Genomic DNA, 27901 nt, shown 5'->3' with positions numbered 1-27901 from the left:
GAGAACAAGGAGAACCCGGCAGGAGAACGTGGAGAACCCGGCAGGAGAACGTGGAGAACCCGGCAGGAGAACGTGGAGAACCCAGCAGGAGAACGTGGAGAACCCAGCAGGAGAACAAGGAGAACCCGGCAGGAGAACAAGGAGAACCCGGCAGGAGAACGTGGAGAACCCGGCAGGAGAACAAGGAGAACCCGGCAGGAGAACGTGGAGAACCCGGCAGGAGAACAAGGAGAACCCGGCAGGAGAACGTGGAGAACCCAACAGGAGAACCTGGAGAACCCAGCAGGAGAACACGGAGAACCCGGCAGGAGAACATGGAGAACCCAGCAGGAGAACGTGGAGAACCCGGCAGGAGAACATGGAGAACCCAGCAGGAGAACGTGGAGAACCCAGCAGGAAAACAAGGAGAACCCGGCAGGAGAACGTGGAGAACCCGGCAGGAGAACGTGGAGAACCCGGCAGGAGAACGTGGAGAACCCGGCAGGAGAACATGGAGAACCCAGCAGGAGAACGTGGAGAACCCAGCAGGAAAACAAGGAGAACCCGGCAGGAGAACGTGGAGAACCCGGCAGGAGAACGTGGAGAACCCGGCAGGAGAACAAGGAGAACCCGGCAGGAGAACGTGGAAAACCCAGCAGGAGAACGTGGAGAACCCAACAGGAGAACCTGGAGAACCCAGCAGTAGAACCTGGAGAACCCAGCAGGAGAACGTGAAAAACCCAGCAGGAGAACGTGAAAAACCCAGCAGGAGAACATGGAGACTCGATGAGGAAAGATCCCATGAAGGAGGGGGTTTGTGGCGACGGTACTAACCACTGATCACTGTGCTGCCTCTTTTATATCTGAATCATTTTTACCAGTTCAATAGCGAGCAAATGCAGCAAAACTTCATTCTCATTGGATGTCGTGTGTTAAAGCCGTCTGCTGTCCATCCTTCACTGAGAAGTTCCAGTTCAACCCTTTCTGCTTTCGGTCTTATTTAATCTGAGGAGGCAAAAAAAAACAATGAAAGGTAAAACTAGATTTCCTGTGTCCAGACTTCACGGACTCCCTGCATTCTGTTCTGTAAATCTGTGTCCATCTGCAGGAGGAAGTCCAGTTTTTACTCTTTCCACATCTGTGACTGCATGTTGCTTCTTTAGACCTTTAACCCTCGTGTCGTCCTGTGGGTCAAACTGACCCATTTTAAAGTTTGAAAATGTGGAAAAAAAGTATAGATTTTCATAGTAAAACTTCTGGTGTCCACATTTTCAACATTTTTGGAAATCTTTGAACATTTTTGGTGGAAAAAAGACAAGTTAAAACAAATGTTTCTTCATGAACATTCAGGAAAAAAATCAACCAAAATCCAGTGAATTTCTCTGGATTTTGGTTGATTTTTATGTGAAGGTTCTTAAAGAAAATATTCGAAGTTTTACTGATATATCTGGAATCATTTTAAATATTTTTAGGATTTTCAGAAAAAATTTTCTCATCTTTTGAAAATATTTACAAGAATTTTCTTGCCACATTTGGGGGATTTTTTTTTTTTTAAATAAAAGTTTTAAGGGAAACTTTGAAGGAATTATTGGAATTTTCTTCCTGAAGGTTTTGCAAATTTTCAGAAATTTGGAGAATATTTTTGCTGTTTTTTTGGCTTTTTTTCAGGTAAGGAAACAATATTTTTTGGTGCTCATAAATGAGGACAACAGGAGGGGTAAAGCTTTTATCTCTGCTGTGTGGACGCTGCTGGAATAAAGCATTTATTATCTGATCTTTCTTCATCTCTAAAACTTTCCAACTTTCTCGGATGTTTGTCAGGTTGGATCCACTGAACAAAGTCCTCCCTGTTTATGTTTGTGTCCCTGAACGCATTAGCAGCACTTCAATCTGGACTCCGTCACTGTGTGTTAATCCTGGTAGTTTCTACGTCACTAATTGGAGTGATCTGGAGTCCAGAGGAGTGAATGCTGGGTAAATCCGTCCTCTGACTGCAGGATTCGGTACATTTCCACCGCTGGCCCTTTAACTGCAGCTCAAACTGTGAATGAAGCTCAGCCATTCATAAAAATAGGCCTCTGCTGCGCGCTGATTGGCCGAACGGAGCCTCATGCATAAGTCATGAGCTCCGTATCCTGATTGGCCCGCCGGATTTGACGGACAGAGCGGCTCCACCAACCGGAGCGCGTCTCCCAGCGCCGCCGCAGCCCGGAGGAAAACCGGAGCGGGCCGAGAACGGAGTGTCAGTGGAGTAGTGAGAGTCTGAGGAGGCAGCACCGCTCCGCGCTCCGTGGATATTTCTACACGCTATTGACACGCAGAGGACGTTTCCACGCAGCCACCAGGTGAGCCGCTGCTGCTGCTTTCGGTCAGAAGTAGATTTTAACGGAATGTTCCCAGTGCTCCGAACGCCATCTTATTTAAACACATTTACTTTGGCAACCATTTTAAACCGTTAAAGGGACGCTGCGCTGGGAGTGGGGACGCGTTTCTGTGTCCTGCGTGGACGTGGGCTGCCTGGATCAGCGCGGTCCGGAGGCTGTTTGTGTTTTTATGAATGGACGCGTCGCTTTTTTCTCACCTCGGATCGAGTTTCACTTCATTGAGAAAAACAAGGGAGGGTGGGGGAGGGGCGGGAGGAGGGGGAGGGGGTGTCGGGTGATCTGCCCCCCACCCTCCTACCCCTCCTGCCCCCCACAACAAACCAGCACCGGATAAAAGTTGAACCGTGAACGTTTTGTTGACGCAGCGAGAAAAGTTGATCCAAGTTCGACTTTTTTTTTTTTTTTTGGTTCCTGAAGCTGTTTGCTGCGTTTAGGGTCCGTGGCGCACTTTGAATTCTTATTTCTCCTCAGTTTAATCACAGCAATCGCGCTGCTGCGGTTTGTCATGACTGCTAGTGGTGAAGATAACAAACTTTATGGCACGGTTGGTGCCTAAAATGCGCCTTTTTGCGCCTTTTACGCACCAACTGTGCCATAAAGTTTGTTGTTATGACACACGCGGATCTGATGTAATTGAGACGTGATAAGATGCAACAAACAGCTGCTGAGCGGAAACATTCAGCAGCTTGTGTTGATTCTCCCGCTGGCAGCTCTTGTGCTTGCGCGCAGTTCATGCGTAAAATGGAGCACAAGGTCAGCCGGACACGAGAGATGAACATTTACTGGGTCAAAAAGTTCAGTAGGAGGTCGTTTTTTATAATAAACTCACTCGTGCTCTGTTTTAACTCGCACATACCTGCTGTTTAACCGGGTTTAAGCTCCGATCTGTGCGCTCAACTCATGCGTAAAATGCACCAGAAGCTGCTCCACGTAGAAAAAACGAAGCAGAGAAACAGGATATTATTAAATTAAAGCGGGATTAGGAGATAATTGTTGGTAAAAAGGTTTGTTAATGATAGTAAGGTCACCTTTAGCTGGTATTTAAACACCTTTTATTAGTTTTTTCCACTCTGTGCCGGAGTTTGTCTCGTCTTTGGTGCGTTTAGGGACCGTGTCGCACTTCTTTTTTCCTCTGAGTTTAATCACAGCTCTGGATCTGTGGTTTGAAATGTGCGGAGCTTCTATTCTATCTCGTGTATCTTTGTTTATAGAGAATAATGATAAGGCTGTTGGTGCGTAAAAGGCGCTGGAAGGTTGACAGAATCAGAGGAAACGAGCCGTGGTTGGTTTAAATATGTTTTCTAGTCATCCAGTCAATTTTGTTCCACATTTAAATCCCTCCGCTCCTCCTGTTTGCATTAACTTACCAGCTGTGTGTGATTAATTAACTTTATTACCAGTTTGAAGTGTTTGAATGCCCCACAGGGAGCAGAAGTTGGTCAGCAGGTTGTTAGTCTTTATATTTAAAGACATAAGTCCGGCTGTTTGCTTCTTTTCCTTCCGTTTTCAGTGTTTTTGCTGCGTTCAGGGACCGTGCTGCTCTCTGTAGTTGTAGTTTTCCTGCTTTAAATGCGTCACAAGCTGCTGCTCAGAACAGAGAAGAGATGAGGCTGTTTTCATTTAAAGCCACTTTTAGTTGATATTTTAACCAGTTTAGTGATTTTCAGGTGATTTCATGTCATTTCTCTGATGTTTTAGAGGAATAAATCCTGCTGGCCTCCTAACAGCAGCTCAGTAAAGCCACTTTAAAGTTTCCTGGAGTGTTTTCCTCGCCTCTAATTATCGTCCGTCATCCATTAACAGACAGAGCGTGAGTCATTATTGTTTAAAGTTCACACCGTCAGTAATCTGCTCCCTGATTGGCCCGTCAGATCCTGCAGAGTGGGAAACATCAAGTCTCTGCTAACATCTCAGAGCTGATTGTAATGAAGAGCAGCAGATGGCCGGTGAGAGGAGCTTACATAACGCTTCAGTCAGAGTCAGTGGGTTAAAGAGAGGAAGACACGTTCTCCTCTTTACTGGAGGAAACGCTCAGCTGTTTGGCAGATTAGATGCTGGAAAGTGTCCTGTTTGGTCCAAAGAGCTTCAGTTTAGAGTCACAGAGGAGGAAAGAAAGCAGAAAATATTCACATTTAACCCTCCTGTTGTCCTCATTTACGGCACCCAAAAATATTGTTCCATCGTCTGGAAAAAAAATCCAAAAATTCAGCAAATAATTCCCCAAATATTCTGTAAGGAAACTCCCTAAAAGTTTCCCTTAAAAGTTTTATTTAAAAAAAATCTCCAAATTTGGCAAAAAAATAAAAGAAATATATAAATTGTAAATACTTCCAAAAAATGAGTAAAAATCTTCCCAAAAAATCCTAAAAATATTTAAACTGGTATGTCAATAAAACTTCTAATATTTTCTTTCAAAATATGGATTTTGGTTGATTTTTTTTAATGTTCCTGAAGAAACATTTTTAACATTTCCTTTTTCCACCAAAAAATGTCCAAAAATTTCACAAAAATGTTGAAAATGTGGAAGTTTTCACCGATAAAATGTATTTTTTTCCCACATTTTCAGACTTTCAAATGGGTCAACACGAGCGTTAAGGAGCATTGTTTACAGCTTCTTTCTCTCACAGTAAACATCATTTTTGTTGTTTTTTAGAACCTTTTTCTCAGATAACTCGTCTTTGAAGCTGATAAATGTGTGCAGCTCTGGGAAACGTCGCATCAGTTTTCTGACTTCTGTTGAGTTTTTATCAGCAGGTTTCAGTAAAGATTCACATTTGAGGCTGAAACTATCGATTATGTTTGTTGATTATTCTTTGCTCAGCTGATCAGTCTGTGAAGTACCAGGAATTAAGAAAAAACGTCTGGTTTGATCCAAAGATCTGCAGCTTTCTGTCACAGGGAGCTGAGGTTAAATGTAGACTTTGGTTAATCAATATATCAATCGATAATCAGAACGGATGTCTGTTAATAAACGTCTGTGGTTATCTGTTGCCATAGCGACCGTTTACATCATCTGGTTCTGAAGTCCAGTTTTAAATAGATTTTATTCTTTAACAGCAGCTAAAACCAACACAGTCTGTCATTTTTTAAGTTAATTACAGAAATACTGTTTACTATCTACCAATTATTTTCATCATCAGTTACTTTAAAACATTCATTTATTAGTTGTTCACCTGGAAAATGTCAGAAAATAGTTTAAAAATGTCGTCAAACGTCTGGTTTAGTCCAAAAAGCTGCAGTTTTCTGTCACAGAGGAGGAAAATAAACAGAAAATCTTCACATTAAAGGAGCTGTAAGAACAGAATTGAGACTAATTTAATCCTTTCTAAGTGAAAACAGCTCGACCTGCTGAACATTCTTCATTTGTGTTGTTGATGAAATCTCACCATTTTAAGCAAAGATTTGGTTATTTTTCCTGATAAAACTCTTCGTCACACAGGATCACTGTTAGATCATCTTAAAGTTTAACACCGGATCATTTTTTCTGTTTTTACCGTTTCTTTTTCTAATAATTAACATCATTTTGGTAATTTTTAGAAAAAGTTTTTCTCAGATTACCTCTGATAAATGTCTGCAGTTCTGTATGGCCTGAATACTTGAATAAATGGGATGAAATATCCTCAGATTTGGTTATTTTTCCTGATAAAACCGTTTGTCACACAGGATCAGCTCAAGGATCATCTGAAAGCTGAAAATCTGATCATTTTTTCAGTTTTTGCACTTTCTTTCTGTAGTAATTGGTGTAATTTTGGTCATTTTTAAATCGTTTTCTCAGATAAGGTCTGATAAATGTGTGCAGCTCTGGTAAACGTCGGTTCTTGTGGTTGTAGAGCAGTTTTTTCACTTCTTTTCTGATGAAATATTCAGATTCTTAGCTAATATTTTATCATTGTTTTTCCTGACTGGACTGTTTGTTACCATCAGAAGCTGAGAACCTGATTATGTTTTTATCGTTTCTTCCTCTAATAACTGATGTGTTTGTTTTTCTAACACTGAGTCAGACCTCGTCCTCTAACGCTGTGCTCCTCCTCAGTGCTCCGGGGTTTCCTCCCAGCCCATCCTCCCCTCCCCACAAACATGGACGGATTCTACGACCAGCAGGTCCCCTTCATGGTCCCGCCCAGCGTAAGTCCTCTCAGCGTCCTCCTGCTCTGTTGGATGTTCTGCTCTTCTCTCCTCACCCTCTCTTCTCCATCTTCCTGCAGAACAAGTCCCAGCTGGACCAAGCTCCTCTGAGGCCTCTGAAGAGGAAGTTTGTGGACACGGAGCTGGCCCAGGACACCGAAGGTAAGAAACCACACGTTTGAATCCTGCTCCTCCAGAACTCCTCCAGATCTTCACCTGCTCCTCTTTTTGTTCTGTTTGTTCCAGAGCTCTTCCAGGACCTCAGTCAGCTGCAGGAGATCTGGATCGCTGAAGGTCAGTCACAGATCTTCCTCGTTTTCATTTTAAAGTCCAGAGAGGAGAGAACTCCGTCAGAACGATGGAAACCAGAGAAACACAAAATCACATTCATGAATTATTCCCTTTGTAATTCTAAACATCTGGAAGAACATCTGGAGTGTCTCCTTTTTCCTATTTTGTGTCTCAGCTGTTTTATTTTCTCTCATTTTCTTCATTTTTTTTTGGTATTTTTTGCTTCCTGTTTCTCTTTTTGCGTCTCATTTTTCCTTTTTTCCAGTTTCTTTGCTTTTGTGTTTTCTAATTGTTTTGTTTTTCCTATTTTGTGTCCAGTTTTTCCTAATTTTTGTCTTTATTAATGCCTTGTTTTTCTCACTTAAGCAGTTTCTTTGGTTTGTCTTTAATTTTTCTCATTGTTTTTAGTTTTTCTGATGTTGTATCTCAGTTTTTTTAAAATATTGTCTCATTTTTCTTGTTTGTCTGTTTTATGTCGTGTTTTTCTCTCTTTTTTTGATCTTGACTTGTTTTTTCGAGCACTTTCTTTGCTTTTCTGTTCAGTTTTTCTGATTTATCTCCCGTCAGTCAGAACGACAGAAGGCAAAGACAGTTTTAAACCTCTGAAATGTCTGTTTTCCTCTTTAGTTTTTTATTTTGTGTGTCACTTTTATTTTATTTCATCTAATTTTTTATTATTTTTTTGTATTCTTTAATGACTTATTTTTCTCATTTTTCCTGATTATCTTTTCTGATTTTAACCAGTTTCTTTGGTTTTGTGTTTGGTTTCTCTAATTGTTTAGTTTTTCCTCATTTTGTCTCTTTTGTTTTTTGATTTTATTTCTTGTTTTTTTTCTTTTTGTGTTTTTGTTCCTGTTCATTTTTTTATTTCGTGTCCAGAACATATTCTGCATAAAAAAGACAAAAAAATTTAAAAACTGAAACACAAAATAATAAAAAATAAAATAAAACAATTAGAAATTAGAACCAAATAAACTGGTTAAAATGAGAAAAATAAACCAGGAAAAATGAGTCACAAAAAAGATTTTAAAAAAATAGGACTTAAAATACACAAAACAAAATTAAGAAAAATTAGACACAGAAAAGGAAAAACAAAACAATTAGAAGACAAAACCAAAGAAACTGGAAAAAAAACAGGAAAAAGGTCAAAACGAGTCATGATCAGAAAAATGAGAGAAACATGATATAAAAAGACCAAAAATAGGAGAAATGAGACAAATTAGTTGATTCCAGCTTTTTTTTTAACTTTGCAAAATCAAGAATTGTAGAAATTTTCATCTTTTTTCAGCTGGATTTACGAGTCTTTAAAAAGTTAAAGATTAAACCCTAAAAATCTTTAAATTCTGCTTTCCTTGAATATAATCGATAAAAGCCTAACAGCAGTGATCATTAAAAGTTATTTTTAGGGTTTAATCTTTAATATTTGAACGACTCTGGTAAATCCAGCTGAAACAATCAGAGAAAAAAAACATCTGGAATCAAATAATTTGTGGCTGAAACGAGTCGACATCCTGCAGGTGTTCCACTTTTTCATCTCTCTGGTTGAAGTTCAGACAAACTCTGAATTTTTATCTTCTGGGTTTCGGTCTCAGATGAGTCACTCTGAGCTTCTTAGCTGCAGCAGAAACTGCAGAATTTTTATTATTTTACAGAATGTTGAATATCATTCTGACCAGTTTTAAACTATGAGACATGTGGAAGAAAGTCTGATGAATTTTCACATCTTTGAGCTCAGATTTGATTCTTTTCCAGACAGGATCAGTGCAAAAACCGCCTGGAAGCTGAATACTTTAAGATTTTTTAAATTTATTTGAGTTTTTCTCATTATTTTTAGTCTGTCTACATATAATAATTGTCGGTTTGGGACTGAGGAGGTTAAATGTGTAAAATGAACAAGAAGGAACGTTTCTAAAAAGTTTAACAGGTTTACACATTAACTGATGAGAACAACCAGTTTCTGCATTTAGAGCAAAGTTCTGACCTGACAAACAGCTGACGGCTTTCTGTCTGTCCTCCCATGTTTTCTGATTGTTCTCAGTCTAATATTTCATTCCTCCCGTGTTTTCTGATTGTTCTTAGTTCAGTATTTCTCCGTTTGTCCACAGCTCAGGTTCCCGACGACGAACAGTTTGTTCCAGATTTCCAGTCGGACAGCTGTGAGTATCTCCAGATTCTGTTTTTATCAGCAGGTTTCAGAGAAAATTCACCAAAAAAAACCAAAGATCTGCAGTTTAAAGGAGGAAAGAAAGCAGAAAATATTCACATTAAAGGAGCTGAAATCACAGAATGTAGACATTTCTCGTTTCTGTACTTGTATAATTTTGATGAAATCTCCTGATTTTAAACTCAGATTTTATTATTTTTCCTGATCAGTCTCTACGTCACACAGGATCAGTGTTACGATCATCTGAAAGTATAAAGCCTGATCCTTTTTTCTGTTTTCACACTTTCTTGCTCAAATAATTGACATAATTTTGTTGATTTTTTAAAGCATTTTCTAAGATAATGTCTGATAAATGTGTGCAGCTCTGGTAAATGTGGGTTCTTCTGGTTCCGGATCAGTTTTCTGACTTCTGTTGGTTTTTATCAGCAGGTTTCAGTGCTTATTATTGCTCATTACAGGAAACAGTTCAGTTTGTGTGGACTTTTCTCAGACTCTGACTGTGGTCTTTGTGTCGGCCTCCTCCTCCATTCTGAGTGTAATCAGCCGGTCGGCATCACATGAGCCCAGCCTCTAATCTCATTTCACACTTTGCTGCTCTCAGGCTGCTGCTGCTCAACATTTAACCCCAAATCAGACCCGAAAAACTTCAGTTTAAAGTAATAGAGGAGGAAAGAAACCCTAAAAACTTCAGTTTACAGTCATAGAGGAGGAAAGAAACCCTAAAAACTTCAGTCTACAGTCATAGATGATCAAAGAAACCCTAAAAACTTCAGTTTACAGTCATAGAGGAGGAAAGAAACCCTAAAAACTTCAGTTTACAGTCATAGAGGAGGAAAGAAACCCTAAAAACTTCAGTTTACAGTCATAGAGGAGGAAAGAAACCCTAAAAACTTCAGTTTACAGTCATAGATGATCAAAGAAACCCTAAAAACTTCAGTCTACAGTCATAGAGGAGGAAAGAAACCCTAAAAACTTCAGTTTACAGTCATAGAGGAGGAAAGAAACCCTAAAAACTTCAGTTTACAGTCATAGATGATCAAAGAAACCCTAAAAACTTCAGTTTACAGTCATAGAGGAGGAAAGAAACCCTAAAAACTTCAGTTTGCAGTCATAGATGATCAAAGAAACCCTAAAAACTTCAGTTTACAGTCATAGATGATCAAAGAAACCCTAAAAACTTCAGTTTACAGTCATAGATGATCAAAGAAACCCTAAAAACTTCAGTCTACAGTCATAGAGGAGGAAAGAAACCCTAAAAACTTCAGTTTACAGTCATAGAGGAGGAAAGAAACCCTAAAAACTTCAGTCTACAGTCATAGAGGAGGAAAGAAACCCTAAAAACTTCAGTTTACAGTCATAGATGATCAAAGAAACCCTAAAAACTTCAGTTTACAATCATAGATGATCAAAGAAACCCTAAAAACTTCAGTTTACAGTCATAGAGGAGGAAAGAAACCCTAAAAACTTCAGTTTACAGTCATAGAGGAGGAAAGAAACCCTAAAAACTTCAGTCTACAGTCATAGAGGAGGAAAGAAACCCTAAAAACTTCAGTTTACAGTCATAGATGATCAAAGAAACCCTAAAAACTTCAGTCTACAGTCATAGAGGAGGAAAGAAACCCTAAAAACTTCAGTTTACAGTCATAGAGGAGGAAAGAAACCCTAAAAACTTCAGTTTACAGTCATAGAGGAGGACAGAAACCCTAAAAACTTCAGTTTACAGTCATAGATGATCAAAGAAACCCTAAAAACTTCAGTTTACAGTCATAGATGATCAAAGAAACCCTAAAAACTTCAGTTTACAGTCATAGAGGAGGAAAGAAACCCTAAAAACTTCAGTCTACAGTCATAGAGGAGGAAAGAAACCCTAAAAACTTCAGTTTACAGTCATAGAGGAGGAAAGAAACCCTAAAAACTTCAGTTTACAGTCATAGATGATCAAAGAAACCCTAAAAACTTCAGTTTACAGTCATAGAGGAGGAAAGAAACCCTAAAAACTTCAGTTTACAGTCATAGATGATCAAAGAAACCCTAAAAACTTCAGTCTACAGTCATAGAGGAGGAAAGAAACCCTAAAAACTTCAGTTTACAGTCATAGAGGAGGAAAGAAACCCTAAAAACTTCAGTTTACAGTCATAGATGATCAAAGAAACCCTAAAAACTTCAGTTTACAGTCATAGAGGAGGAAAGAAACCCTAAAAACTTCAGTCTACAGTCATAGAGGAGGAAAGAAACCCTAAAAACTTCAGTTTACAGTCATAGAGGAGGAAAGAAACCCTAAAAACTTCAGTTTACAGTCATAGAGGAGGACAGAAACCCTAAAAACTTCAGTTTACAGTCATAGATGATCAAAGAAACCCTAAAAACTTCAGTTTACAGTCATAGATGATCAAAGAAACCCTAAAAACTTCAGTTTACAGTCATAGATGATCAAAGAAACCCTAAAAACTTCAGTTTACAATCATAGATGATCAAAGAAACCCTAAAAACTTCAGTTTACAGTCATAGAGGAGGAAAGAAACCCTAAAAACTTCAGTTTACAGTCATAGATGATCAAAGAAACCCTAAAAACTTCAGTTTACAGTCATAGAGGAGGAAAGAAACCCTAAAAACTTCAGTTTACAGTCATAGATGATCAAAGAAACCCTAAAAACTTCAGTTTACAGTCATAGATGATCAAAGAAACCCTAAAAACTTCAGTCTACAGTCATAGATGATCAAAGAAACCCTAAAAACTTCAGTTTACAGTCATAGAGGAGGACAGAAAGAGTTTTTAAGGCCTGATTTGTCCAAACTTCAGTTAAAAACCAACTAAACCTTCATTTTTTAACTTAGTTGCAGACAGTTTTATATCTAACAACTTTGTCTGTTAGTTTCTTGGTTGTGAAGCGTTTCTGCTCTCTTGCTGTTCTGAGGAGGTTTCTGAGCGGTTTTAAGTCGATGTTTGGACTGCAGGTCTGGTTTCCTTCATGTTCGGTTGGGTTGACCTTCTGCTGCAGGACGGTGGAGGAACCCTACTGAGATGTTTCTGTGGTAGAAAAAGACTTTGGATCCATCAGGAAACATTCTCTGGTCAGCTGCTGGTTTCATTTAGTGAACCATCTGACGTCCAGCTGGCCGATTCTACACTTTTAAACATTTTTCTTCCATCTCTGAGGAGCTACGTTGAGATAAACTCGGTGCTCCATGAAGATAAATCCTGGATCCTGTTGTTGAGTCAGCATCAGATCAGTTTGCTCTCCTCTGATGGAAACCTTCAGATCAGAACTTTGTGCTGCTGATTTCTGGTTCTGGCCTCAGAGACTCATGTCTGTGATTTCTCTGATCCTCAGCAGACGTCTGATTTATCCAGTTAAACTTTATTTAAACCATCAGTCTGTTGACAAGCAGCTCCTCATCTTCATTCTGGACTGTTTCAGATGAAGTTCAAGACTTTCTGAACATTTTTAAAGTGGTTTTGTTTTCAATTAAGGAGTTCTAACGTCAGATTTACTCAGTTTGATGATATTAGTCGAGTTGGGAACCACGTTGGAGAAGTTCTTTTTGTTTCCCCACATTCTGTGAGCCTTTTAACATCACGGTTAATTAGAAATGAATGTTCCTTTAACTGTTCAGAGCTTCGACTGATGGCTCTTTTTGCCCCCAGGTCTTTGTTTTCTGCTCATTTTGACGTTAAAGTTAGACGGACGTCTGTTTCCTTCAGCAGATCTTCCTCCTGGAGTCTTGGAGATGGTTGGGTTTCTCTGAGCAGGTTTCTGGTTTGGTTTGTTCCAGTTGGACCAGAACCTCTGACCCTCTTCTGGTTGGTTGGTTGGATCCTCCTCAGGAGACCAGATGCTAATCTCCCATTAGTTCCATTAGCCTCTCCGTGCACGCTGGGCAGCTCACGTGCACACTGGCCGGTCCATCAGCTGATTTACTGCTCGGATCCAGTTTCGGCTCTAATGTGGCGCCTCGGAAGCGGCGTCTAATGGTTTCAGAAGATCATTAGATTACTGAGATTCATGGTTCTGAGAGCATCAGAAAGTCTGTCAGGCCGCGGTCAAAAGATCAGCTGATCCTCTGAGATGTTTCTTCTTCTGTTTCTCCTCAGTAATGTTTCATGGCCCGCCGCCCTCCAAGATCAAGCGAGAGCTTCCTCCCTCCAAAGATCTGTCTCCCTGCCGTCAGGACCGAAGTCCCATGAACTACGGAGAGAAGTGCCTTTACAGCTACAGGTAGCAGCTCAGACCAGAGCCCACAGGTCCAGATTCAGGAGGCTTCATGAAGTCTCCTCAAGCTTCATGAAGTCTCCTCAAGCTTCATGAAGTCTCCTCAAGCTTCATGAAGTCTCCTCAAGCTTCATGAAGCTTGTACAGACTTCATGAAGCTTGAGGAGGCTTCAAGACTCTTGATTTCCACCATAACCTCCCACTGAACTGGTGAAAATGTGTCCATGTTCCGCCCAAGTAGTACTTTCTGTCATACAGATTGTTACTGATAGTTTTAGAGGTTGATTCTATCCTAGTAGTATTTTATAACTAAATAACACCAGATACTACTTCTGTCCAGGTACTGATAGTTTTAGTCATCTCTTCAGATCAGATGGTTCTTTCTAGTCAACAAGTTCTGATTTCCAAGGTTCCTTTCATTCTAATGGTTCTTTAAATTCCATCCAAAATACGACCAGATACTTTCAGTTTTAGTAGAATAGGCTGCACAAACAGTGCTTTCCAGCCAACAAGTTGTGTTTTTAATGATTTATTCGACCCAAACACTACTTCCTGTGTGAGCATTGTTAGTGTTGAAGCTTATTCCACCTTAGCAGTACCTTCTAACCATGAAGTTATCGTTTTAAAGTTTTATTCCACTGAAAGTATGACTTTGTGACTGAGTACATGTAGTTTTAAAGGTTTAATAGTGTTTTCTAACCAGAAGGTTTCAGTGTTAAGTTTTTTTCCACTCAAAAGGTACTTCCTAATAAAGGAGTTCTAGTTTTAACAGTACAGTCCAATCAAAGTATCACTAGTCTTATTCCCCCATAAATGCCTTAACTAGAACTTACTGTAGATCAAACCCTGTAATCAGCATAATCAGGTGATAGTGTTTCTATTTATTAATTTAATATCTAATAATCAATAACTGGGTGTTTCTGTCCTCAGTGCCTGCGACAGGAAGCCCGGCTCCGGGTTCAAGCCATTAACTCCGCCCTCCACGCCGGTCTCCCCCTGTGTTGCCGCGGTAACGCACCCTCTGAGTGAGCAGACTCCACCGCCACACCCCCATGTAGCCAATCAGAGTGCGGGTCCGCGCCAGGTGCACATTCAGCAGCCAATCACAGCGAGCGGTGGCCAGAGCCAGCAGAACCTCCAGCAGAACCTCCAGCAGGTCCACAGCCCGCCATTCGCCGTGCCCGGCCCCCCCGCCAGCCAGGATGGAGGCAGCTTCACACCTGAGCACAGGTGAGCTGCTGACCTGTACCTGTTTATGAGGAGGTAATGGATGTTTAGTGGTTTCACAGGTTCTGCTTTTGATAGATGGAGTCATTCTGGTGATTTTTAAAACTTAAAGGAACTTTAAGAATTTGGCTGATTTTCCTGAAAGAACCTCACATGATTCCTTCTAGAACCATTCACAATTTGAAAATCACATAATTTTTTTGTGGTTTTCAGTCTCTGCTTCTGGATTTTTTTTTTATTTTATTTTGTGATTTCAATTTGATTTGGAAATTATTTTTAAAAACTGTTTGAAGAGACGTTTTTAAGGAAATGATCCGATGATTTTTTTTTCAGTTGTTTTTTGTTTTTTTTTCAGAATTCCGTTCAAGCAAAGGGTTTATTTCTGTCTTTCTGTGTAATTTTTGGTTTGATTTGGAAATGATTTTAAAGAAATATTCAGATTTTAAATTCAGATTTGATCAATTCTCCAGATGGAACCAGACATCTGACACGATTAGTTCAGAATCTGGTTTATTTTTTCCATATTTTCTGATTTTTTTTCCAGTTTCTATAGTTTCTCTCCCTGTTAAATAGTTTTCTTTTGAAGACGCTCTCTCCCTGATCAGTAGTTCCTTCTGGTTCCAGATGTTTCACGTCTTTCCCGTTCTCCTCCAGGTTCCAGAGGCAGATGTCAGAACCTTGCCTTCCCTTCCCGCCCTCCGATGCTCCGGTCCGTCCCCACTTCCTGCCCCCCAGCGGCAGCCTGTCCCGGGACGGACGGCCCCCGTACCACCGGCAGATGTCGGAGCCTCTGGTTGGACCTGCTCAGGGCTTCAAGCAGGAGCTGGTGGACCCTCGGTACAGCGAGCAGGGCGTCCCGGCCATGGGCCCCCTGGGTCCAGTCGGCCCCCCGGGTCCAGCGGGCCCCCAGCGCCAGGCCACCTTCCCTCCCATGAGCATCAAGCAGGAGCCCAGAGACTTCTGCTTCGACTCCGGTGAGCCTCAGGAGGAATGTCTGTGTTTGTTCTGACGCCTCGCTGTGATTCTAACGCTGGCAGAACAACTCAGAGCTCAGAAAAGAGGGTCTGTAAGGCAGATACAGGTCATAGAGGACGGTGGTCAGACTGTTCAATGGTAGAGGTCAACTTTATCTCATTTTAGAGCAACTTTATCTCATGTAGGGCAACTTTAACTCATTTCAGAGCAACTTCAACCAATATAGAGCAACTTTAGTTAATATAGAGCAACTTTAATACAGAACAGCTTTAATACAGAGCAACTTTAACTAATATAGAGCAACTTTATCTCATTTTAGAGCAACTTTAATGACTATAGAGCAACTTTAACTCATTACAGAGCAACTTTGGCTAATACAGAGCAACTTTGGCTAATACAGAGCAACTTTAACTAATATAGAGCAACTTTAGCTAATACAGAGCAACTTTAATTCATGTGTCTACCATTGTAAAATTCAGGGTCAATTAAAAATGTCTTTATGTTTGAAAGAAAAGCAGCTGGTCCCTATTTCACATGAAGACCAGAATGTGTGTGTGCTGCTGTTTTGTTTGCTAAACCAAATGTTGTGCTTTTCATGTCGAAGCTTTATGAAAAGAGAGAATCTATAGGTTTTACTTTAGTTCAACACTCATCTATCATTTTAACTGAAGATAAAACTGTCAGGAAAATCTACATGCAGAAAACAGACACAATACTGCTCAAAAGGTTGAGGTCACTTAGAAAAGTCCGTATTTTCTCCATAGGGGTGCAGAGGAACATTTCCAGCAACCATCACTCCTGTGTTCTAATGCTACATTGTGTTAGCTAACGGTGCTGAAAGGCTAACTCTAGACTTTTCATGGGTAGTGTATGAACTGAGGCCTGCTAACCTTCAGAGCTGCTGTCGGTTTAAATCCGCTCTGATCCTCCGCCCACTCTCCAGCTGTTCTCCAGCTGTTCTCCAGCTTCCATGTCCTTTTTCCTCCAGTTCTCTGTTTTCTCTTCTGGTTCTGGGATTCCTTCTGCTCAGTGACGTAATGATAAATCCTCTTAGCTTCTTACGGCCATTAAACTCCGACGTCAGCGAAGAGGAACGATGTGACGTCTGAACGTTTGGAGAACGTTAGCTTATCAGAAGAAACTCAACTTTCAGATGATTTCACTCTAGAGACAGAATTTGGTTAAAATTTTGGCAAATTTGCATGATTTTTACTTATTTTTTAAATGATTTTCAGGAATATTCTGACGATGTGTGAAGATCATCTGAACATGGAGCGAATATTTTCTTTAGAGTCATTTCAAGACATTAAACATGTCAGTTATTCAGTGAGTTGTTTGGGTCTCATATTAACATAATAAGGAGGATCATGAAACTTCAGGAAGCTTCTGGAGGCTTCAGGAGGCTTCAGATTGAGGAGGAATCTGGGCTTTAACTCAGAGGTGGAGGGTTTCACACGAACACAACCAACATTTGGACAGAAAACACAGCTCAGACTTTTTATAAATCTGAACCTGAGTCGGTCTCTGGGTGTTTTAGTTTCTACAGACTCATTTTTCTTCACTGTGGTTCATTTTAAAGTCCTGCAGCTCTGAGGAACCAGAACAGCATGAATGATGGAATTTTGAAAAGAGAAGAAGAGATTTAAAAAAAGACACTCTTTCCTTATTTAAGGATAAACTTTATTGATCCCACAGTGGGGAAAGTTCACTGTTACTTACTCCGTTATTTATTCTACGTACAAAACTCTGAGAATCCTGGAACCAACACTGGGTTTAAAGATGGCTCTAGTTAATTTTAAATATGCTGATGTATTTTACATTTTAAATTCATCTCCTCTCTACACCGCCTGCAGTTCAACTGAACACTCCCTGAATTCTCATCACATGACTGCTGGTCTGAGCCGAGTCATTCTTTACTTCCTGGTTGTGTCAGGAAGTTTTTTCAGAATCTTTTTTGTGTTTTTGGTGTATTTTTAAAGAAGATGTAGAATAAAACGATTTTGATGAAATATCACAATCTTAAGCTCAAATTTGTCATTTTTTTCTGACATGACAGCATCACACATTTGACAACTGTCTGAAAGCTGAAACTTTGTAGATTTTTTCTGTTTTTTTCTGGTTTCTTTTTCTGATAAATGGTGTAATTGTGGTGATTTTTTTTTAAGGACAGTGTCGGTGAACTGAGCTCAGGCTAATCTAAGCTCAGAAAACCTTCAGTCCAGATGTTTCTGTCAGAAGATGAATTTATCCTCTGTCTGTCTGCTCTGCTTCCAGAAGTGCCTAACTGTCAGTCATCCTTTGGCCGGGGGCGGAGCTTCTACCACAACAGCCATGACAGTAAGTCACCTTTACCTGGTCCAGGTTCACCTTCAGGTCTGACAGGGATTCAGGTTTTAGCTCCAGACTCAGAGCAGCTGAGGAGGAGAATCTATCATCAGTGAGACGCTGCAGCAGAACAAAACATGAATCCGTTAGTTTGTATTACCTGTGCAACCATTAGGAGGCGCTGTGGTTCTGTTGGCTGAAACAAACGAGTAGAAGAAGACAGAAACCAGCAGTTTGGGAAAACTGCTAAAAACGATAGTTAAGAAGAAGAAACCAAACGCTTAGAGGAGAACTTTCAGGATCTGTTTTTAATCAAATTTTAATGATGTTTCTCGTCTCGAATAAACTAAAACGGTTTGCGTCGACCGTTTTTTTTCTATTTCTGAAATTAAAAAAATATCAAAGTTCCCAAAACAGACTAAAATAGCCATACAATATAGACTGTTTTTTTTTAAGAGGTTAAGACATTTGCTAATTAATTTCCTAAATAAGGAAGCTTTGGATATTTTTTTATTCCTTAATAAATAAATTCATTTAAAAACAATATTTTGTGTTTATTTTGGTTACATTGGTCTGATATTTACATTACTTTGATGATCTGAAACATTAATGGGGGAAAATATGAAAGAAAATAAGAATTTGTGAAGAAGGAGGCAGATAGTTTTTATTACAATGATGTAGGTTAAAGAGAACGTGTGATTAGCACTTCTTCTTCTTCTAGTTTAACCTCTGTGTCGTCCTGCGGCACAAAATTGAGCCGTTTGAAAATGTGCGGAAAAAAATCACAGTGAACTTTGTGATGTCCACATTTTCAACATTTTTGGGAAATTTTTGAACATTTTTTGGTGGAAATAAAAGAAATTTTTCTAAAGAACATTCAGAAAAAATCAACCAAAATCCAGTGAATTTGAATATTTTTTGTGAATGTTCTTAAAGAAAATATTAGAAGTTTTACATATATATATATATATATATATATATATATATATATATATATATACATACATACATACATATAATCACTTTAGATATTTTAGGATTTTTTGGAAGATTTTTACTCATTTTTAAAAAATATTTCCAAGAATTTTCATGCCACATTCCGGGAATTTTTATTAAAGAAAATTTTTAAGGAATTATTGGAATTTTCTTCCTGAAAGTTTTGCAAATTTTCAGAAATTTGGGGAATTTTTTTGTTGAATTTTTGGATTTTTTTCAAACGGGAAACAGTATTTTTTGGTGCTGGTAAATGAGGACAACAGGAGGGTTAAACAGAACGTTTGGTTAACGGTTCTTCTTCTTGTTCTTCAGGTTTCTCCTTCGACAGAGAAGCTCAGCTCTACTTTGACGACACGTGTGTGGTTCCTGAGAGGCTAGAAGGTGACATTTAAAGAATAATAATAATAATAATAATGAGGTTCCAGCTGTGGTCTTCTGCTGATGACCAGAGGCTGATCCATTGTTTTCTTCCCTCTCAGCTAAAGTGAAACAGGAAGTGACGGTTTACCGGGACGGACCTCCCTACCAGCGCCGTGGCTCCCTGCAGCTCTGGCAGTTCCTGGTCACCCTGCTAGACGACCCGGCTAACGGACACTTCATCGCCTGGACGGGCCGCGGGATGGAGTTCAAGCTGATCGAACCCGAGGAGGTGGGTCCCCTCAGACCAGATCTTTGTTCCGTTATTCTGGGATGCAGGTTCTGACCCGGTTCTGTCTCCAGGTGGCCCGTCGCTGGGGAATCCAGAAGAACCGACCGGCCATGAACTACGACAAGCTGAGCCGCTCGCTGCGCTACTACTACGAGAAGGGCATCATGCAGAAGGTAAAGGCACGTCACTTTATACCTCTACCTGTTCTACCAAACGCTACCTGTTCTACCTGTTCTACCTGTTCTACCAAACGCTACCTGTTCTTCCTGTTCTTTCTGTTCTACCTGTTCTACCAAACGCTACCTGTTCTACCTGTTCTACCAAACGCTACCTGTTCTTCCTGTTCTTTCTGTTCTACCTGTTCTACCAAACGCTACCTGTTCTACCTGTTCTACCTGTTCTACCTGTTCTACCTGTTCTACCTGTTCGTCCTGTTCTACCTGTTCTACCAAACGCTACCTGTTCTACCTGTTCTTCCTGTTCTACCTGTTCTTCCTGTTCTACCTGTTCTTCCTGTTCTACCTAACGCTACCTGTTCTAGCTGTTCTTCCTGTTCTACCTAACGCTTCCTGTTCTACCTGTTCTACCTGTTCTACCTGTTCTACCTGTTCTACCTGTTCTTCCTGTTCTTCCTGTTCTACCTGTTCTACCTGTTCCACCTGTTCTACCTGTTCTTCCTGTTCTACCTAACGCTTCCTGTTCTACCTGTTCTTCCTGTTCTTCCTGTTCTACCTGTTCTTCCTGTTCTACCTAACGCTACCTGTTCTTCCTGTTCTACCTGTTCTACCTGTTCTACCTGTTCTTCCTGTTCTTCCTGTTCTACCTGTTCTACCTGTTCCACCTGTTCTACCTGTTCTTCCTGTTCTACCTGTTCTACCTAACGCTTCCTGTTCTACCTGTTCTACCTAATGCTTCCTGTTCTACCTGTTCTTCCTGTTCTTCCTGTTCTACCTAACGCTTCCTGTTCTTCCTGTTCTTCCTGTTCTTCCTGTTCTACCTGTTCTTCCTGTTCTTCCTGTTCTACCTAACGCTTCCTGTTCTACCTGTTCTTCCTGTTCTTCCTGTTCTACCTAACGCTTCCTGTTCTTCCTGTTCTTCCTGTTCTTCCTGTTCTACCTGTTCTACCTGTTCTACCTGTTCTACCTGTTCTTCCTGTTCTACCTAACGCTTCCTGTTCTACCTGTTCTTCCTGTTCTTCCTGTTCTACCTGTTCTTCCTGTTCTTCCTGTTCTACCTGTTCTACCTGTTCTACCTGTTCTACCTGTTCTTCCTGTTCTACCTAACGCTTCCTGTTCTACCTGTTCTACCTGTTCTTCCTGTTCTACCTGTTCTACCTGTTCTACCTGTTCTTCCTGTTCTTCCTGTTCTACCTGTTCTACCTGTTCTACCTGTTCTTCCTGTTCTACCTGTTCTACCTGTTCTACCTGTTCTACCTGTTCTTCCTGTTCTACCTAACGCTTCCTGTTCTACCTGTTCTACCTGTTCTACCTGTTCTTCCTGTTCTTCCTGTTCTTCCTGTTCTACTTGTTCTACCTGTTCTTCCTGTTCTACCTAACGCTTCCTGTTCTACCTGTTCTACCTGTTCTTCCTGTTCTACCTGTTCTTCCTGTTCTTCCTGTTCTTCCTGTTCTACCTGTTCTTCCTGTTCTTCCTGTTCTTCCTGTTCTACCTGTTCTTCCTGTTCTACCTGTTCTTCCTGTTCTACCTGTTCTACTTGTTTTACCTGTTCTTCCTGTTCTACCTGTTCTACCTAACGCTTCCTGTTCTACCTGTTCTTCCTGTTCTACCTAACGCTTCCTGTTCTTCCTGTTCTACCTGTTCTACCTGTTCTTCCTGTTCTACCTAACGCTTCCTGTTCTTCCTGTTCTTCCTGTTCTACCTAACGCTTCCTGTTCTTCCTGTTCTACCTGTTCTACCTGTTCTACTTGTTCTACCTGTTCTACCTGTTCTACCTAACGCTTCCTGTTCTACCTGTTCTACCTGTTCTACCTGTTCTTCCTGTTCTTCCTGTTCTACCTGTTCTTCCTGTTCTACCTGTTCTACTTGTTTTACCTGTTCTTCCTGTTCTACCTGTTCTACCTAACACTTCCTGTTCTACCTGTTCTTCCTGTTCTTCCTGTTCTACCTGCGTCCTGGCTCAGAAAGCCCTTTCCTATTAACAACAGCATAAATATGAACTTTATTTTAAATTAGTCTGATTTTAAAACAGTGATTTTACAGTGAAACTTTTTTTTAAAAAATTATTCATATTTATAAAAATACAGATTTAATGTGAACAGTATTGACACTTTGGGCCAGTTTTGACCAGTTTGCAGCCAACATGCAAATGATTATTTTTCACTTCATCATAAGTTAAAATGGGGAAAATCTATTAAATAACAGTTAAAATAATTATTTACCATTTTTTAAATCATTTGTCTTATAAATAACAGCAGAAGTATGAAATTTATCTAATATTGTTCTGCTTTAAAAACTGTTAAATAGTGTGATTTAACAGTCAAAGGATTTAAAAAAGCATTCAAATTTATAAAAATACTGATTTTTCGATGTCAACATTTATAGTTTTGGTTCATTTGGGTTTTTTTCAGTTAAAATGTAAGTTGATAGTTTTTTTAAATTATTTTACTGACTACAGAACAAGTAAAATAACATTTAAGAAATTATTTACCGTTTTAAATCCTTTTTCATATAAATTACAGCAAAAATCTGAAAAGTTGTATTTTCTTCTGATTTAAAAACACAACATGTTAAATGGTTAAAATGCTTTTTGTTAAATTAATGTACATTTGCAAATTAGTTGCAATTTCATAAATAGATACATATTTTAATTTAATAGACTAAATAAACTTCTAAAACAATTATAATAGTAACAAATAAAACTCCAGTTCTGGTGAAACGTTTCAACAGGATGCATTACTTTTTTATATTTCTGATTTATTTTTTATATTATTCAGTCTTAGACCACTTTTAGTCAACATGTAAATTAATACTTTATCTATTTTCTGTAATTGAACAAAACCCATTGTTGAAATATAAATTCATTATAAATGTAAATTCTGCAGGTTAAGAATAATCTGTGTTTTAAACAAATCCACAGTTTGACTCTGGTTCTGGTCAAACACTTCAACAGGATACATTACTTTCTGATATTGATCATTTTTTTTATTTTGTTATTTACAGTTTAAACCAGTTTTACAGTCAGCATGTAAACTAATACTTTATTTTCTCTAATTTAACAAAACAGTGAAAATCTGTAAATAACTGCTGTTAAATATGAATTAAGAATAATTAGAGACTGGACTGTTTGTGTGTTAACCACAGTTTGGTTCTGGTTCTGACTCAGTAAAAGTCTGGCTCTGTTAGTTTTCAGTCTTTCCGTGAGTAAACGTTTGTTGTTTGTTTGTTTATTCCAGGTTGCCGGGGAGCGGTACGTCTATAAGTTCGTGTGTGACCCGGAGGCTCTGTTCTCCATGGCGTTCCCCGACAACCAGCGGCCCAACCTGAAGGCTGACCCGGATGGCCTGCCGGGTCCGGACAGTCTGCCGGGTCCGGACGACGACACGGTGCCGCTGACCCACTACGACGATGGCGCCCCCTACCTGCTGGAGGGCGGAGAGCTGTGCGGCGCCGGGCTGCCGTTCCCAGACGGATATGGATACTGAGACCGACTCTCCAGAACTTTAAACCCAGAACTGGAGCCACTCAGTTCTGATCCTGGAAACCCAAAAACTCTGTCGTCTCCACGGTGACAAAGGAGAGAAAGAAAAGGACTGGAGCGATGACGCTGTTGCCATGGAGACACAATGAAGCCACGCCCACCTCTGTCCGGTGCTGGTTCTGGTTCTGAGACAATCTGCTTTTCGTAAACAATCGTTAGACCCTGAATGCAGCACGGTTCTGTTGCCTTTGTTCTCTCTGTTCTCCTAAAGATCCGTAAAAAGGGCTTTAAATTCGCATCAACACACAGATTGACCAGAACCGCTCGACCCGCTTGGTTTTCTGTAGATAGAACTTTTTTAAAGCTGGTTCTGGACCCAGACCTCTCAGGGTTCTGGGGCGTCACTGTTCTTCAGGCTCTGTGTAAATGTTCTGTAATGTTCTGCTCATGTTCCGGGTGGATTTGCTTCCTTTAGAGTCGATGCAGCGGAACCGGTCTGGTCCGGATCCTACAAAGTACAACCCAGACGAGGTTCTGTAGATCCTGCAGAGTCTGGTTCTGATTCAGACCTGGTTCTGTAGATCCTACAGACTCTGGTTCTGATTCAGACAAGGTTCTGGTTCTGACCCAGACTGCTTCTGTTCTCTGCTCTGTGTTTTTTTTTGTATCTCTGTGATGCTCCAGTTTGGCCGGAGCATCGGGACACTGCATGAACCACCAGAACCGTGTCGGATCGGACTCTTTGCATGGTTCCCTCACATATCGCTTTCTGTGGACCGACCAGAACTTTGTGATTTTCTTTGGTTGTTGTGTTTGTTTTGTTTCTGAAGATAAAGTCTATTTTTGCTATGAGGCTGGTTCTGTTCTGTAAGGTTCTGCCTCTGGTTCTGATGGATCCGGTCTGTACAGGCTTTGGTTCCCCTCCTGTGTTTCTACTGCTGACTTCTTGTGTACTGGGTCCAATAAACGGTCCTGAACGCTCCACCGGCTGCAGCTTCATCATTTCAGTCACCAGGTTCTGCTGAGGTTCTACTGAGGTTCTGGCAGATCTTTAAAGTGGTTCCAGTCAGAGCAGCAGAACCAAAAACAACAAGCAGCAAAATCAAACTGTAAAACCAGAACATTTAATCTGATTTAAATTCAGTAGAACTCTGATGCAACAGACATATTAAAAATGGTTTTATGAATGGTGTCAGTCCTGGTTCTGCCAGATCAGGACTTCCTGCTGGAAAACTGGGCTGGACCTTCTGGAACAGTCCTAAACTGGTTCAGGTCCTGTTTAGTTCTGATTGGCAGCTATGAATCCATGAGCTGTGGTGTCCCTCAGGGGTCCGTTGTGGGTCCTCTTCTGTTCAGGTTGTATTTTCTGCCTTTGTGTGAAATAATCCAGAAACGAAACATTAATTATCACAGTTATGCAGACAACACACAACTTTATGTGTCTCTGTCACCAGACAACTGCAGCCCAGCAGACTCACTGCTCTGGAGCAAATAAACACCTGGATGAGAGAGCACTATCTACAATTAAATGAAGATAAAACTGACATTATTGTGAGGGTTGGCATTTGTTACCGGCCTCACGGCTGGAAAACAGGTTAAGTGGTTGGTAAGGAACAGAGACAGTGAAACTGTTAATGCTTTTCACCGAGTCCTCTCAGCTCTGAAAGGAAACGGGGCATGCGCACAAAACCTTCAGACGGTGGACTACACTGCCACCTGCTGACCCAATACTGTTTCTGTTTACTTTCTATCTACAATATAAATCACACAACTTGGGTGTCAGAAAATAATAAATAAAACAAACACAGACATTCATGCTGACTAATCAAATACTTATCAAAAAATACTACAACCAAACAATTGTGACCATACATTTGTAGGCGTCACACATTCGTAAACATTTTGAGACTCGAGCTCTTCACACCACCGACCAAATCTGTAACCTTGGACTGGTTAAAGACTGACATCTGACTTTTAACAGCTGCGTCAAAGCGGTCACCAAAGCAACTTTTTGCCAACTCAAAAACCTCAACGGAATTAAAAGTTTTGTTTCCCAGAAGGTAGTGTCTACGGATACGGGCCCGTATCCATAGCCCACAGTCTCGCGAGTCAAGAAGCTGCTAACCACTGCAAACTGTTGAAAGGTAAGCTAAGGTTAGGGTTAGTGTTAGGGTCAGGTTTAGGGTCCGTACCTGTCGTACCGATGCTACGGGTCCGTACAGCTAGCGTCTACCGGGAGTCACGTGACCAGATCTTGCGTATCTGATTGGCAAATGGCAAGTGCCGTATCCGTAGTCCACAGGCTACGGGTACGGGTCCGTACCTCTAGCAACAACCTTCCCAGAAAGAACAGGAGGAACTCAGCCATGTGTTCATCTCCAGTAGACTGGATTAAAGTGATGGTATTTAACAGAACTTCAGCTCATCGAGAATGTCAACTGATCTCCACCTGGTGGTGAGTTGATCTGATGGAAGACTGGAGGACAGACCTGGTAGACCCAAACCTGTAGTGAGGGTGAACTGAGAACATCTGATGGGGGTTCTTGTCTGTGGGGTTTTCAACTCGCTCCTCCAGAAGAGTTTCTCCTGCATATACGTACAGATATATACAATATATGGGTCAGTTAACAATAAAAGTCTGAAGCAGGTCAGAAATGATCAGAAGAAGTTTTTATTTGGAATAACTGGGGTCTACTTCGTGCAGTGGAGGGATACGTCGGCTTCTCAGGCGTCTGAATCTACGACCGGATCCATGGAGGAACTGATTTAAATCTGATCTCGGTGTTGTTTAAACAGCAGCTGTTTGCAGCAAATAGTTCAATATCTACAGTAAATAAATTAATGTAGTTATTCTGACAGATATTTGGAATTATTTAAAGAATAAATCTGTATATTACGTATGACGACTCATTTTCACTGTGATGAGATCAAGTAAAGTACCAGAATCGTACAAAATGAACAGTAATTAGTTCTTTTACAATGTGTGACTAAAATTACATGATTTAGATAAAGAATATAATAAGTCACACTTTTACATTGTAGTTTACAGGTTATTAACACACCTGACGTACGTCAGCGGGGTTACTGCATTCGCTTCGGCATGTGGCTGGCTGGGAAAGTATGTATGTATGTGTGTGTGTATGTCCGGTCAGATACCTCTGCAAGTGCTGAAGTCAGGATAATCAAACTTGGCACTGATGATCAGTCTAAGGTCCCCTGCTCAGTTGTGGAGTTACAGGTCAGCAGATCAAGTAGGAAGGGATATACATAGGATGATCAAAATTGATACAGAGTATCATGCATGGGCGTGGTTCTGCCCTCTACTGGGGGCTCGTCCAGTTTAACACTGTCGTAGTTACATTAAATGTAATTATTCTGGCACACAGTGTTTTCATTTGTCCTCTTTGGAGAATCAATACATGAACAGAGTTCTGGAGGAAAGTTCCACAAACATGAAGCACATGACCACAGTCGACTAGTGATTTTAAACCTTCAGATCCCTACAGAACCTCCAGAAGCTCCAGAACATCCAGAACCTACAGGACCTTCAGAACCTTCAGGACCTCCAGAAGTTCTAGAAGCTCCACAGCTTCAACGTCTGACAGAAATATGAGTCGGTACCAGGAAGAGCATTCAAATCCTTCACAGCAACACAATGTTTAATTACCATGGAGAGACTGAACCCTGGTGTAGTAATTAGCACTTTCGCCTTTCAGCGAGAAGATCCTGGTTCGAATCCCGGGGTGAACATGGGATCTTTCTGCATGGAGTTTGCATGTTCTCCCTGTGCATGCGTGGGTTTACTCCGGGTACTCCGGCTTCCTCCCACAGTCCAAAAACATGCTGAGGTTAATTGGCGTGAATGTGAGTGTGATTGTGTGTCTGTATATGTAGCCCTGTGACAGACTGGTGACCTGTCCAGGGTGTCCCCTGCCTTCACCAGAGTCAGCTGGGATAGACTCCAGCACCCCCCATGACCCTAGTGAGGATAAAGCGGTGTATAGAGACTGAACCCTATTACATAACACACACACACAGTTTCTATTTCAGAGTTTCTATTGAGCGTTAAGCGTCGCTGCCCCCTACAGGAGGTCAGAGGAAAACATCCAAACTAAAGCAGACAGAAACCACACATCCTCAGACAGATGAGGCTTTTTTTTCCAGCACCGACTGTTTTAAAATCCCAAAAACATCAATTATGAACCTGAATCTGTCATTAAAATTGATTTCAAATTGTCACGTGGTTCCTGAATTAAGTGTCTTTTCCAAATAAAAGAAGAAATTTACACAATACACTGATGTAGGAAAATATATATAATTATTATGATAATAAATACATAGTTTTTCTATAATTATTTCTACTTACACTGTAAAAACCGTTTTTAAATGTATTTTTGAACAATTTAATGTTGTACATTAAATTTATTTCCCATGTTAAATAACAAAAAAATAACTTGTATTTTAACCATTAAAAACAGGCCAAACTGTAAATTAAATGCACATAAAATGTGTATTTTAACAAATATGAATTAGTTTTATGTTTTACAAAAAAATGTCTATTGAAGTTACAGTTTTCTGACTGTATTTTAAACGCTAAATATATCCATCCATCCATTTCAGTCCCTCTTCCCATCAACACTTTCCAGCTCTTCCTGGAGGATCCTGAGGTGTTCTCAGGCCAGATGAGATATATAATCCCTCCAGAGGTGTCTAGGTCTGCCTTGGGGTCTCGTCCCAGGAGGACGTGGTCAGAAAACATCCACAGGAAGTCACCCTGGAGGATCTGACTCAGATGTCCAAACCACCTCCACTGGTTCCTTTAGAGGTGAAGGATCAGCAGCTCTACTCTGAGCTCCCTCCAGATGTCTGATCTTCTCCTCCTATCTCTGAGGCTGAGCTCAGACACCCTACAGAGGA

General features: G+C 40.5%; 1 protein-coding gene and 1 long non-coding RNA gene across 52 annotated transcripts; one reads left to right on the top strand and one right to left on the bottom strand.

The window, feature by feature from the left end:
• Positions 1 to 2167: 2167 nt before the first annotated feature.
• etv5a (ETS variant transcription factor 5a) lies at positions 2168 to 23966 on the top strand. 2 transcript variants are annotated; one of them, XM_051958726.1, is made up of 13 exons: positions 2168 to 2324; positions 6397 to 6488; positions 6569 to 6650; positions 6735 to 6782; positions 8885 to 8935; positions 13037 to 13160; positions 14085 to 14384; positions 15036 to 15355; positions 17631 to 17693; positions 18990 to 19058; positions 19157 to 19326; positions 19398 to 19499; positions 22740 to 23966. In XM_051958726.1, the coding sequence occupies exons 2-13, from the start codon at positions 6441 to 6443 to the stop codon at positions 22986 to 22988; spliced, it is 1626 nt and encodes a 541-aa protein (XP_051814686.1). In that variant the 5' UTR covers positions 2168 to 2324; positions 6397 to 6440; the 3' UTR covers positions 22989 to 23966. The 2 variants fall into 2 exon arrangements, with proteins under 2 accessions (XP_051814686.1, XP_051814685.1); XM_051958725.1 differs by having other exon boundaries at positions 19398 to 19505.
• Positions 19484 to 21478, bottom strand: LOC127537050 (uncharacterized). Of its 50 annotated transcripts, XR_007946413.1 has the most exons (9): positions 21050 to 21478; positions 20960 to 21004; positions 20860 to 20896; positions 20507 to 20796; positions 20370 to 20469; positions 20195 to 20287; positions 19923 to 20031; positions 19731 to 19885; positions 19513 to 19638 (listed from the first exon to the last, which is right to left on the bottom strand). It is a non-coding gene; the product is annotated as an uncharacterized LOC127537050 (long non-coding RNA). The 50 variants fall into 50 exon arrangements; XR_007946379.1 differs by having other exon boundaries at positions 19484 to 19592; positions 19630 to 19748; positions 19795 to 19940; positions 19986 to 20287; positions 20507 to 21478; XR_007946385.1 differs by having other exon boundaries at positions 19694 to 19766; positions 19905 to 19940; positions 19986 to 20287; positions 20507 to 21478.
• Positions 23967 to 27901: the final 3935 nt, after the last annotated feature.

The sequence above is a fragment of the Acanthochromis polyacanthus genome, chromosome 14, assembly GCF_021347895.1.
Source record: "Acanthochromis polyacanthus isolate Apoly-LR-REF ecotype Palm Island chromosome 14, KAUST_Apoly_ChrSc, whole genome shotgun sequence".
Lineage (NCBI taxonomy): Eukaryota > Metazoa > Chordata > Actinopteri > Pomacentridae > Acanthochromis > Acanthochromis polyacanthus.
Note: the sequence above shows the minus strand (reverse complement) of the source record. Positions and strands in the feature narration are given on the sequence as shown.

Coding starts and splice junctions, on each gene's coding strand:
- etv5a (XM_051958725.1), top strand. CDS start 6,441: ATGGACGGATTCTACGACCAGCAGGTCCCCTTCATGGTCCCGCCCAGC. Junction 13,161..14,084: donor AAGTGCCTTTACAGCTACAG/GTAGCAGCTCAG, acceptor TTCTGTCCTCAG/TGCCTGCGACAGGAAGCCCG. Junction 19,327..19,397: donor AGCTGATCGAACCCGAGGAG/GTGGGTCCCCTC, acceptor TTCTGTCTCCAG/GTGGCCCGTCGCTGGGGAAT.